The following is a 14133-nucleotide window of genomic DNA, read 5'->3' on the forward strand; positions in this document are numbered from 1 at the left end:
CCAACCTCGGATCACAATGCAATCATTTTCATTTTTGCTATGCGATAGAACTTACTGGCGGAGCACACTGCAAGAAGCCGTGCGTTGCGCGCATGGAGCAGGGGGCCTAAACGGCGCACTACACTGTCCGCAAAGCAAGTGCTTTATCGCTTATGGTATTGCTACAGCATCAGTTATGTCGTTATGACAACGAGCAGCATTCAAAAGAAATACTTTGGTCACGTGAAGTGTCTTTTTTTGATTATGTTTGTCACCAATGATAGTGGCGTCTACACAGGTTAAAAAAATAGTAGTTAGAATTCATTTATTTACGGCCATTTTACAGGTTATAACTACGCCACTTGATCCTTAGGTCACGGAATCGACAACCGTGGGTGGGTGAAATGTACATATTTTTTCTTCCATCAATGAGCGTGTTGAACCATTAGCTAACTACCAATCCATGTAGAAAAATCATTCATACTATTGTCCATACTACTCCATACTATCTGTAATTAATATTTTCAAAGTCAACCGATTAATATTAATTTATGTTAAGTAATTTGACAATCTAAAATCAAAACAATTAACATCAGATAAAAAATAGCATAATAAATAATAATAAATACGATAAATTCACTGCTGAATGAAGGTCAATCACATTCCTCTCAATCCGGTGCATTTCATTGGTACATATTTCCGCATTACTAAACTATTTCATCGATTTAGCAACCTCTAGATCCTAGGACCGGATAATTATTACATTTATCCTGTGATTGTCTGTTCATTGAGTTATGTATCCATAATTGAGTTTTTTAGCAAACTATTTTACATCGCATTAAAAAAATGCAGTCCTACTTCTTTCATTAAGTATTTAATATACAATGCAATATTATTTAATCGATAGCTAGATACCTAATCATAAATATATAATATAAAAGTCTGGAGTTTTTTTTTAATATTTAATTAATACACAGGTGTATTAATGGAGTTTATAATAGTATAACGGTGTGGCCAGGATTGCTTGGCCACCTTTCGTGCGTCGGGAAAAGGGGCAATTGTCACGTGACCATCCTTCTCCCCTCTCCGATCGCCGCCTAAAAGATCTCCGGAAGAGTTAGTATTTCGACGGGCGTCGAAGTCGAAGCGTCGCGACGCTCTCATACCAAAAGAAAGTTTCGCCGCATCCCCTCAACTTGGAATCGAGAACGATAAAAAAACTGGCAGCATAATATTGAACGCAGATAAAATATAATACAAACACCCGAATATATTCTAAGTGTAATAAATTAAAATTTAAAAATATTCTGTGTTGTTTCGTCTATCTTTTACAACACTATTGTCTTGGATATAAACAAATAAAAGTCTATGATTCAACAACGATTTAATAATATTGAGTTACCAATCCTCAGTCTATATTTATCAACATATTCATAGCGGCCGGATATTGTGAATTTTGTCCGAAACGCACGTTTCGTGTCAAACAAGTTGAAAACTTTCCGCGTTGCAGTGAGTGTGTGAACTTTAGTTTTTTTTTTTAAATTTATTATTATAAGAATTCGTTCAGTTTCTTTTTTATTGAAGACTTTCTTTTGGTACTGAAAAAAATCGAGCGGCGGACTGAGAGAGTTATGCCATAAGCGCAAAATGTCGTACCGCAACTATGTAAGTATTTGAATGAAACGTTAATTTATATACATAGTCTTTATTAGTGGCGACGACTCAAAGAACAAGGGAATAAGTACTAAAACACAATGCAATGCAGTTTATTGTCACTAATAGGGAGAAATATACATTATGGAAATAATGAAATTAAAACGTCAGAAGCAAACGACACCTTTAAACACTATGAAATTATTGGTATGTAATAGTAATAAATATTTATATGAATATAGCTTGTGCCTTACTTTAAAGAAATAAGAAAGATTTAAGAGTTTATTTACAAAAATAATAATTAAAATATACTGAAAATTTCACACATTGTGATAGAAAAAAATGGACACACGTTACTTGGTGATACATATTACACATTGATCAATATCGAATTATCTTCGTTTATGATAATCGTATACTTCCGTCCAAGAGACCGTCTTCACCACTGATATGACGTGTACTTACTATGTAAATACTATGTACTTACTATATAAATATTAGATTGCAGATTAGACACGCTTTTTAATTGTAATACCAAATCAGATTTTAAATGTATCATAATATCACGATATCAATTATTTTATTACTAATAGTTGGCCAGTTTATTGGGTTTACCTGAAAAATTCCTTGCTACATGATTGGTAGATGGAGAATAAACACATTTATAATCTTCATTTATGAATGGGTATGTTAATATCACTGTATCGATTTGTTATGAAACCAGGAATACTCTCATGGTTTAAGTAATGTTAATTGTTTAGTTTTATTTTATTTTAAGAAGTATTTAATGTTAATTATTGGCATAGTAGCTCAATTTCCGTGTCAAATTATGATAGAGAGTTCCATAAATGCATATTTGAAGCAAAATAAAAAATCTGTGCATTACATTAAAGATTTTTTTTACTATAACTAGAGACTTGTATTACAATACTTGAACGTGATGCTGCAACGTTTTTAGTGTGGCTGAATTGGTAGCAATACAAATAATAATATTCGCAAAATTGGCATCTTGCACAACAGCTGTTTAATGCCGCCATCTTTAACGTTTTATTATAATGTTAGTATGTTTATCAACGCCTTGTTCTCTCGAGAATGGTCTGTAGAATCCAGAAAAAAACAGAACAAGAAGAAGACAATGAGGCACACGGGGATAACAGTTTCAAATAAGTACTATATAATTACCTACCTATTTGATTTTATTCGCAGAATACTTTTCTTTGTTAATTGAAATTTATCCAATGAAATTTTTCAAAAGTTGTTTGTTTACATCTACTTATTTCATATTAGTCTGTAGTCAAGCATTAGACACATTTTTCACAAATGGCTCATGACGCATGCGGTGACAATTTGGAGTTAAATATTTTTTTCAAGTATGTAGGTGTGGATGCATTGAGATTAGTAGGTACTTATTTATTTTTGATACAGTAAGGTAACGATTGAGACAATTTTAATTAATGAACGCGTCACATAACATGTTGTCATTGATAATGATAACACAGATTGTGGTAGCATAATGATAGTGCTGTGCTGGAAGCTCTAGCAATTTATAAACACACTTTAGTGTTCTCTCCATATTTAAAAAAAAAACGTATACTATACTTATTCTATACTCTATGGCATGGCCCCCACATCCTGAAGCGGGCCCCCAGGCTAGGATCTTTGACGGGCCCCCTACCTATCGCTAAAGATAAAGACACTGTGACGCTCTACAATAGCGTTTTCCAAATAGTGTACACGGTAAAATTAATGCGTTTATCTAACCTATATTTATTATTTTTTGTATATTTGAATTAATCTATTTGAATTATGGAATTGTCGAGTACCGATACACAATCAAAATTCGTACAACCACATAATTTTAAATAATACTTATATTGAAGATAAATAGCGCCTTTTTTTTTTTACTATTCGAGAGAATTTGTGATGTGTGTATCACTTATCTGGTCGATTCACGATGCCGGGCTCTTCCTGAGCCCGGGCCCCCAGTTTAGAGCCCTGTCAGCCCCCCCTTTGTGGGGGCCATGCTCTATGGTACTACTAACAAAATTTAAAAGTGTGTCGAAAAATCGAATGGAAATACCTATGTCATGCTTGACAAAGCCGCTGAGGGAATATTATGTCAATTTCTTTTTGGAGTGTTTTAGCGGACATTGACAAAATCCCTAACGGTCAACGACATGCTTATGCTCTACAAAACACACCTTTTACGCTTTGTACTGTAGACTCCATACGAGATAACAATAATTGATAACAATTTTTAGGTAGGGAGTAGGGACTAATTCATCAAATATGATGACTTATGAGCTTTCTTTCTTATACGAGGCAGTAAAAATGTGAAAGAAAATCACTCGTCCTTATCCCTGAATTGAAAATGACGCACGAGATGACAATCCCTGGTTATAATACTCGTTACTAGTAAATTTTATTTTGTTTTCTGAGAAATTTTCATAGTAATATTACTTATATAGTTTGGTTTCCAACAAGTAATAATACGATGCACGTGTTGGCAATATTCCATTAGCTCCAGCGCACGCACCCAGCACTAAAGCGTTGTAGGACTATAATTTATTATTTGTATATTAACATAGCATCATACATACATTTATATACTTATACCCAATATCACTGTATATTATTTTATTAATTTATGGAATTGACCTTTTGTGTGATTAGATATAATTATAATTAGATTTGAAATGTTTGCGACTTTTGAGAGATTTTCTTTGTTTGTCACAAATTAGTTAAACATGCAAAATAACTTAATAACTAAGTTAATCATTAGTCTTAGTAACCTTTTTAATCTTTTATATTATATTTACTCTCTGACTATATCGATTGTGGAAAAGAAAAAAGGTTGTAATCTACTCAAATCAAATTTTATAAGAGGCACAAAAATATTTTCGTTATGGTTTTCAGTCAAAGTTAAAATACAAAATAGACATAACCTTAAAGTGCATGATAATTATTAATTTGGTTTTTATAGCCTTAATCTGGATATTAATTATCGAGTTAATACAAAAAACCAACAAAAATGATGGTTAAGTCGTTTTTCCCACGTTACTTCCTTCTTTTTTTAATCGCGAGCTAAATTTAGATAATAAATCGCCATTTGCAGCTGACATCCTTTGGATACAACGTGTATTTAGTCGTGTACCTACAACATTATTATGCAATAAAACGTATTTTGAAAAAAACTGAGGGTTACGCCCTTTTTCATTTTCAAAGTCGATAATAATATATACCTATACTTATACTATATACCTATACATTTTTTTTAAATGTGTTTGGTATATTTTTATTGACAGTCCTACCAGAAAAAGCTTATTCGCAATATAAAAGCTGCAAACAAGTTTCGATAACTTGTATGAAAGAAAATAAATAATGGTTTAGGGAAAGCTTTTATCCAACATAATAATATATACCCTGAGATTGCACGCAGAAACCAAACTGGCATGGGGTGCATTTGAAGACTTGAATAGTATCGTCAAAAGTAACCTCTCAGTGTGTCTTAAGCGTAAAGTGTTCTACCAATGTGTGCTACCAACGCTCACGTATGCGTGCAAAACATTGACTCTCAATATAAGAGAAATCAAAAAAATACGAGTAGCGCAACGTGACATGGGAAGGTGCAAACCAATGGATGAGGAAGCAAACAAGAATACGCGATGTAATAGAGGTCGCTAAACAGATGAAATGGCAATGGGCTGGACATGCAGCGTTACCCAGTGACGCCATAAAACCCATCAGATAGACGAACTCATATAGTTCGTAATTATATTTCTAATTTTTCAATTTCTTTAAACAACGGTCATGTTGCATACGTGAGCACTTGTAGGTAGTAAGTACACATTGTTTGACATTGTTATATAATATCGTCACCTCAATACTACAACTATATAGCTCCGATTTGGTCATTGTTGGGAAAATGAAATTTAAACTTTATTTGATCAACATAAATCTAGGCTATAATTACTATTTAAAATAAAAATGGAAAATTGTGCTTTGTCTATTTGTGAACAATAAATTAAATAATGTTCAATTGAATGAAAAAATGTTATCTAATATTTTCAAACAAAAAATTAATACAGTTCCCATTAACTTCTGAATTACATAGTTTTATCATTTGGTAGATAGAGTAGGAAATGTAGAATCATATTCAATAGCTATCTCAAAAACAGTGAAAATCAAGTTAGGTAGTTGTAGTATTGAGGTGACGATAAATATTGTTATATAAAATAAAACATGCCTCACAAGCGTGCTTCTGTGCTAGGTATGCAAATGCATGTAGATATAACGTAATGATTAATTATATTAAATACCTACTGTGTTAATTAGTTTTACCATTATATTATGTCTAAAAAGTACCTTTTTGAGTGCCTTAGGATAGCGCCCGGCAACATATGCCACGCGTGCCACTAGGTGGCACGCGAAATGATTTTTGGTAGCACGCCTCGAAAATTACGATTTATTATAATTTTCGGTACTTTAAAAACTGAACCGTAATATTATGTGATGATACAACATTGAGTACGTTAATTTAGAATTAATCGAATTTAACAATTCTGAAATTAGGAATTTAAGCTTCAAAGAGAAGAAATTATGAAAAACGAATATCATTACATGATAACCAAAACGTGGAAATGAATGAACTCCAAGATAGAGCTGTTATTTGTATGAAAAAAGTCGTATTCGCTCTTTTAAGTGTTTTCGGTACATTGTAGTACTGTGAGCAAACATTCTTAATTATGAATTATAAATTATAAACTTGTATCGAAATCGTTTAACTGAAGAAAATTCGGAAATGTGCATAAAATTAAAAACTTCAAACTATGAACCAAATATTGAGGTGTTAGCTTCCAAAATTGAACCCATGTATAAATATTGTAATTTTTATGATGTTTTTATGTAGTGTGTATTATTATAGTCGAACAAAATTGTCTTACAATAGATTATCTAGTTATATTTTAGTGGCACGCTGAATGTCCAGTACTGTTTTGTGGCACGCCAATGCATTTGGGTTGCCGACCGCTACCTTAGGAGACTAACTTTAAACTATCTAGCATTTGGGTTAGTGTACGCGACATTATTATATTATACATAATAATTGAAACCATAAAATATTAATATTTTGTAACCGCTGATATAGTAATAATATAGTATGCACGTCACTGGCTGTAAGGCGTTTCAAATAAAATAAGTTAAGTGATAAAAATAAATCTTCTCAGTTACTTAGGATATTGTATAAAACAATTTATATTCGTACACTTATAGTTCCACCAGACAAACATAAAACAGATTTTGACAGTCTTATTCCATAATATAATAAATTGACGGCATCAGATGATGATGCTAGTGATAAAAAATCACAAGAAAATGGACTAAGTCCAATTTTTCCTCTCGAATTTACCAGATTTTTTAAATTATTTATTTTGGCACATTTATTCATCAAGTTATTTAAAAAGCGACCAGGTGATATCTTGTATATTTGTGATGTACCTAATAATTTTAGATTTCATTCATTGTTATATTATTGACATCGTACAGATGAGTAAATTTGCTTCTAAATACGGGACCTGATTCACATTCAAAATTGCCCCTTAAATCGTAAATAATTTGTTAATGGGTGAAAAAAGCATTCATTAAAATTAACAAAACATATCAACGTCAGGTTTTGGAAAAATTATGTAATTTCATTTTTCATAAAACAGTAAAGATATCAAAGTTTTTTTCAGCGATAGACCATTTGATGCAAAATTTTCATGTTTACTTCATTTGGGGCAATTTACTCTGCCTGGTCTAGAAGGAATACTATAAATATTTTCTTTTTGTATGGATTTATTTGTGGGTGTGATTGTAAGGAGGTTCTATTCTTAGGTGTCAACCAAAATGGGATGCACCTATTAAGGACGTATTAAATAATATGTTATTTTCAATATTTACTTCTGTCTTATAATATGCAATATAGTTTGTCACGTAAACAAAACGCGCATTCAATATTGGTTCAACATTTGAGGACATTCAGAGAGCTTTGTATTTATTGCGTGTAGTAGCTTGATCCTCATTAAGTCATAAACCAAAACTGCCGTCAAAGTTTTGGTCCACGCACACTAGCAACATAAATTATCGAGAAAAGCTGATTCAAACAATTTCGTAGTATCGAAGATCAGCTGAATAACTTGGATATCTTGTTCATATTTTTTCTGAATTCTCTGAATTTTCTGAATTTGTACAGGTGATCACGTGTCAGATGGAAATTTCTCAATTGTCTATTGTCGTTAGTATCACAGTCTTAGATTATTATTATAGAGAAAAATAATTCCAAAAAAAAAATAGTATTATCCCTGCTAAATTGTTTTCATTTTACGTTAATAGATGGCAGTATTTACCCTTGGTATAAAAACGCCAATGAAAAGCGGCCGTGAAAAATACTATTAAAATTGTTAACCAACACTAGTCGTGCCTTAAACTAATGAGTAAAAGAAATGTTGGCCTTGGTGACTCTTGGCAATGCTTTTCTAGCGACTTTATTTTTGAAGAGGTACAGGTCGTCCCCTGGAGTCATTCGCCTGCTTTTGCGAGCGGTTCGGGTGAAGCGATCTGCCTCACAAAATCTTCCACATTGTTTTAATTATTTAATTGGATTTGATTTAAGATTCCTCATTTTGTACCGGTAAACGGTTATTTTTACCAGTGTTGCCAAGTCAAAATTTTTAATTTCAGTAGAATGTGTAAAAAAAATTCAGTAGATTTCTGTTTTAGGAAAAAAATTTCGCCGCGGGCCGCAGATTCCCAAGTTTTCAAAAATGGCTAGTTTTTTTCCCGACTGGTGGAAATTTTGTGAAATGAAGAAATATCAGTAGATTTCAGAAAATATAAGTTGTAGCTATGGGAAATGAGTCACTTAATGAGGACACCGACCGAATAGGTTAATTACGGATAGTGATTTGTTCGGACAGATTAGGTCAATTGTGTCTTTTGTAGCTGTAATAAAATGTATAGTACTAGCGCGTACGAATTACGGAATCTCGTCGCCACCCCACACGTTTCTTCCAATACTGCGCGCGCACTCTAGTTCAACGGAACGAAATATTCAGTTCGCCTGGCAGCGTGTCCTTCGCACCCACGTTTCTTCCTATACTGCGCGCGCACTCTCGCGAATCTCGTTCGCATCGAACGACATATTCCGTTCGCCGGGCAGCGTATCCTTCGCACCCACGTTTCTTCCTATACTGCGCGCGCACTCTCGCGAATCTCGTTCGCCCCGAACGACATATTCCGTTCGCCGGGCAGCGTATCCTTCGCACCCACGTTTCTTCCTATACTGCGCGCGCACTCTCGCGAATCTCGCCCCGACAAAAGCGCCAGGTGACACGGGACCGATTTGTTCGCTGGCTAAAGATTAGTTTTAAAAGATTCGTTCGTTCGAGAACGACGCATGTCTAATAAGTTGAATGTTTTTCCTAACATGATGGACTGACTATGAAAATGCCTATTTACGTTTTTGTATAATGAGTATAGTTACCAGTGTTGCCATATTTTGAAAGTGGAATTATAGTAGAGAGCCTCCAAAATTATAGTATTTGGGAATAAAATATAGTACGCGTTGTCATCTGTTAAAAATGTATAGGTTTTTTGTAAGAAAAAAAAATAACGGAGAATTTAGTAGAGTGTGTAAATATTTCACCGCGGGCCGCAGGTTCCCAGTTTTTCATAGTCGGCTCGTTTTTTTATGGAAACTATTTCGCCGCGGGCCGCAGATTTCCAAATTTTCAAAGACGACTCTATTGCGACATGGCAAATGCGAAATTATAGTACGATATTCAAAATTATAGTATTTTGGGCGTACTATACCTGTTTTATATCGTACATAGTACGCGGACCAAAATTATAGTACACATACTATAATTATAGTACGGTTGGCAACACTGAATTACTTTCTTATATTTTTTGGTTTTAGGTTTTACGATTAATTGATTCCACTAAATAAAAAAATACTACATAATATTTAATCCGACGGTATTAAAAAACCTTATAGGTATTAATAGGTGGAGCCTAAACGAAAGAAAATCTTCATACAAACTCTCAAATATCGAAGTAGGTACATACTCACAATATCTCACACCTAGTACAAGACAGAATTTGTGATCAGTCTTTTGTATATGGAGACTGGTTTTTGCTTTTCTGTTTTAATTAGGAAAAAATAACATTCTTTGCAGTCATAAATAGCATTGCTTATACATACAAAATGAACTCTATAAACGTATATGTTTTAATGTTTTGATTCGGTTACTTTCTTACCTACTTTTCATTGTATAAAAAAAACATGGCTTCGCTTGTCTTCTAACGCTGAAATTGATGATAGAAAATATTAATAAAAGGTCTTATTTCTTATACAGTTACCGGGAGGTACTATTCTTCATGCATTATCAGAATGCTATTGCTATCAATGGATCCGAATTTAGTGATATAAATAGTTATCCAGTAATACACTACATAATAAAATATTTAGATATTGAACAGTATCGCTCAATATACTTGTACTGAATGCGCTCATGCGAATGTAGATTTACTTACCTTAACTAAGTTCAAACAACCAGTGCAATAATCTCGTTTCATTGGCTTATATTATATGGGCTTACGTCCAAAATTGATTAACGCGGGAAAAGATTTCAAATAATATACCGAAAACACTAACTCTATCATACAAAATAATCTTAACGTGATAAAATGTGTAAATCCTCTTCTTTTATTTATATCATCATCATCAGCCGGGGTCAATCCACTGCTGGATGAAGGCCTATCCAAGCTTTCTCCAACTCTCTCGGTCCTGTGTCGTTCGCTGCCACGTATTTCCGCCTAACTTTACCAGTTCGTCAATCCAGCGGCTTTTAGGGCGACCCTGTGGCCGTTTCGTACCCCTTGGGTACCATTGGATGACGGCATTTGTCCAGCGGCCGTCCTTTCGGCGAGCAATGTGCCCCGCCCATCTCCATTTCAGCTGTTTGGCAACGTCTATTACATCGCGTACTCTTGTCTGCTTCCTAACCCATTCGTTCCTCTTACGGTCCTTTCGCGTGATGCCCAACATGCACCTCTCCATGCCTCGCTGTGTGACTCTTAGCCTTTGGACATCTCTCGTGTTGAGGGTCCACGTCTCGCAGCCATACGTGAACACGGGCAACACACATTGGTTGAACACCCTACGCATAAGACATAATGGTAGGTCACTCTTGAAGATAATATTCAGACGTCCGAAAGCACTCCATCCCAGCTTTGTTCTTCGAGCAATTTCATCGTGCATGCTTCCGTCTATGGACACCTGCTGTCCGAGATAGACGTAGCTGCTGACTTGCTCGAGTTGGGTGCCAGAAATACAGATAATCGCAGGGTCCGAAAAACAGTTCCTCATCACTTTTGTCTTTAAGACCGACCGTTTGACTGACATCCGCGAGTTCTTGCATTCTACCTTGGAGGTCTTTCGGGTTTTGTGAGAGTATAACAATATCATCTGCAAAGCGCAGGTGACTGAGGTGCACCCCATTAATTGGAACACCTTTTTCCTCCCAATCAAGTTTCCTGAATAAGTCCTCAAGAGTAGCGGTGAATAGTTTAGGTGAAATGGTATCACCTTGTCGGACACCTTTGTTAATTGGGAATTTACACGACCGTTTGTGGAGTTTCACGCATGCTGTGGCATCACTGTATATACTGTTCAATATGTTTATATAGCGTCTGGAAATTCCTTGGTTGCTAAGGGCGTCTATAATTAAGAATTTTTTGATTGAATCAAACGCCTTTTCATAGTCTATAAAACCAAGATATAATGGCAGTTTGTATTCCTGGTAGCGCTCTATGATTTCCCTGACGACCTGTATATGATCCATAGTACTGTAGCCTCTTCTGAATCCGGCTTGCTCTCTTGGTTGGTTCTCGTCTAGAACGGTTTCGAGACGGTTTGAGAGTATTTTCGTAAAAACCTTATACAGAATTGGCAGTAGACTAATTGGTCGATAGTTTTTCAGATCTTCAGTGTCTCCTTTCTTATGGAGAATAATAATGGAGGCATTTTCCATGACTCTTGGATGTTCTCTTCGTGCAGACAAGACGTGAACAGACGTGCGAGCACATCGCTCACCGTCCTCCCGGCCCGTTTGAGAACATCGATAGTCAGCCCATCTTCTCCCGGGGCTTTCCCACTCTTCATGCACATTATAGCATATTCCACCTCTGTGGTAGTAACCTCGGGAAGAGGATCTCCATATTCTCCGTTCACCGGAAGATCTGAGTTGATGTCAGTGTCATCTTTGTATAGAGCGCTGTAAAACTCTACAACAGTGTCCAGTAGGTGATCCCAGTTACGCACGATACTTCCATCTTGCGCTTTTAGTGTCGTGATCTGCCGTCTCCCTATTGACAGATGCTGCTTGTTCTTATGTAAGCTCCTTCCTGACGCAACAATTGATTCTACAAGGTTCATATTGAACTTACGAAGATCTATATTTATATACATAACATATATAATTTTAAAACACTTCTGAGAAAATATATTATAACCAATACAATTTTTTTTTTTTTTTAATACGAATCGAACCTGCGTCTCTCGGGATGTGCGCCCACGCACATCGACCACAATGCTATAGGTATCCTATCTAATTGTGACAAATTTTAACTAATGACTCTTACAATACTCTCTGAAGCGCTTTCCGAATTGAGTAAATATTGGCAATCGGCTTTTGTATTTTAAATCAAAATACGTATTAATTACTTTAATTACTAACCGACGTCACGTATCAATCCAAGATTTTTTGTTGTCACTTACCTGAACCTGCTAATAATTTAATTAACTCTTTTTTATATTATACATTTTAAAAGATTATCCATAATAGGTATATTTCTCTTGATTTTTAAGGAAGTGGGAGGGGGCAACAAAATCTAGTAGGTGCCACTGACTTCAACATTCACCCTACCTACTACTTATAGATTCTCGTCGCTTCAACCGCCGGGCTCGCACTTTTCCAAACGTATTCACCATACCCAGACAATCCGCACTTTAAATCTGGCGATAAACACCTGTCCTACGGCATATTTTCATATGCATTTGCATATTTAGCCCATTCTCACCGGTTATTGCATATTTTACCTAAAATCTAGTGATGATGCATATTTTCGCTAGAGTTACAATATTTGACACCCACGGTGGCCGCGCGGCATAAGCGTTGGACTATCACGCTGTGGGTCTCAGGTTCGAATCCTGGGTCTGGCAAGTACACATATTGTTTTTCAGTTTGTGTGTGAGTCAGGGTATGGACCTAATAGGTTGAGCAAGTGGCTGACACCCATTTCTCGTAAAAAAACAAAATCTGTTAATACAAACCTCTACTCTGTGGAGGCCCATATGATCCTATTAGGATCGGACATGGTCAAAAAAAAAGTCAGTTTGTCAGTCCAAGGAAGCGTTTAACGATTCCAGTATTAAAAAAACATGGCTGTGATTAGTACTCATTTTTGCCACATACCTGCGAGTATTAAAAAGCTTGAAACTTAAGGTTTGGCGTTGACTGAATCTATTCAGTTAATGTCAATGACTAAAATCCGCCAAATGAACTCTGCATTACTAGAGGTATTGCCGCGTAAACTTTGAGAAAAGTGTGAAAACATTTCGAACAATAACTCAGGCTTTGAACCATTGTGTCAAATTGATAGTTTTATTAATGGGGCGGGTGAACTTTTGCCAGAAACAATAAGTGTTAACATTCCACCCAATTTCAAATACTGCCCAGTTACCTCAGCGGATGTGGAATGGTCCATTTAAACATATAAAAATATTTTGAGTGATCGAAGACACAATCTTACTACCAAACATTTGGAACAGTACCTTATTGTTAACGTTTACAAGAGTAACAAAATGTTAAATAATTGTTAATTAATAATTGAGCCAATGAGAAGTCGAGTGAGCCAACCGACATTTTTGAAAAAAAATAGTTAGGTGCGTTATGGTATTCTACATGTCAAGTGAAGTGAGCTATGTAAATATATACTAAAATAGTGTTTTATTGTTAAAATAAAAATATTCATTGAGCTATCGTATTATATTGTCAAATGGTGAAGTGAGCCAAGTCATTAGCTCACTTCACCGTTCTCACCAACTGGTTAACGTCGTGTTGTTATCCTATAGAAGTGAGCACAGCTAACACGCATGTTGCTATGGTAACATGCTTATTAGCTGTGTTCACTTATGTGCGTTCATGCAAGTTTCCCACATAATGATGAACATGACTAACATAGGCTAAAGTGAGCCAAGTGACATTAAGTAAAGGTGAAGTAAACTCACCCCTTCTATTATCTTATTACAATCAATATTATCCATAAATACTTTTTTTCTATTTGTTTATGTAATAAACTTCCATTTAATATAAAAAAAGAATACAACTACATACAAAAAAATATGTAAAAAGTTCATTAAACTAAAACCTTCAATAAGAAAGTTTCACCATTTTGTCA

At 35.0% G+C, this 14133-nt stretch overlaps 1 protein-coding gene and 1 non-coding gene across 4 annotated transcripts in view; both read left to right on the top strand.

The window, feature by feature from the left end:
• The first annotated feature begins 1098 nt into the window (after positions 1–1098).
• The window catches only part of Fhos (Formin homology 2 domain containing), a 133043-nt gene continuing 120008 nt past the window's right edge, over positions 1099–14133 (top strand). For all 3 annotated transcript variants that reach the window (XM_085941506.1, XM_085941510.1, XM_085941513.1), the window contains exon 1: positions 1099–1644. In XM_085941506.1, coding sequence (XP_085797632.1) covers positions 1627–1644 — 18 coding nt within the window. In that variant the 5' untranslated portion in view covers positions 1099–1626. The remainder of the gene's footprint in view (positions 1645–14133) is intronic.
• LOC147079501 (U12 minor spliceosomal RNA) lies at positions 8089–8236 on the top strand. The gene has a single exon (XR_015070838.1). It is a non-coding gene; the product is annotated as a U12 minor spliceosomal RNA (small nuclear RNA).

Source organism: Rhyacophila brunnea, unplaced genomic scaffold (genome assembly GCF_057557595.1).
Source record: "Rhyacophila brunnea isolate RB1 unplaced genomic scaffold, BYU_Rbru_1.0 scaffold_1, whole genome shotgun sequence".
NCBI lineage: Eukaryota > Metazoa > Arthropoda > Insecta > Trichoptera > Rhyacophilidae > Rhyacophila > Rhyacophila brunnea.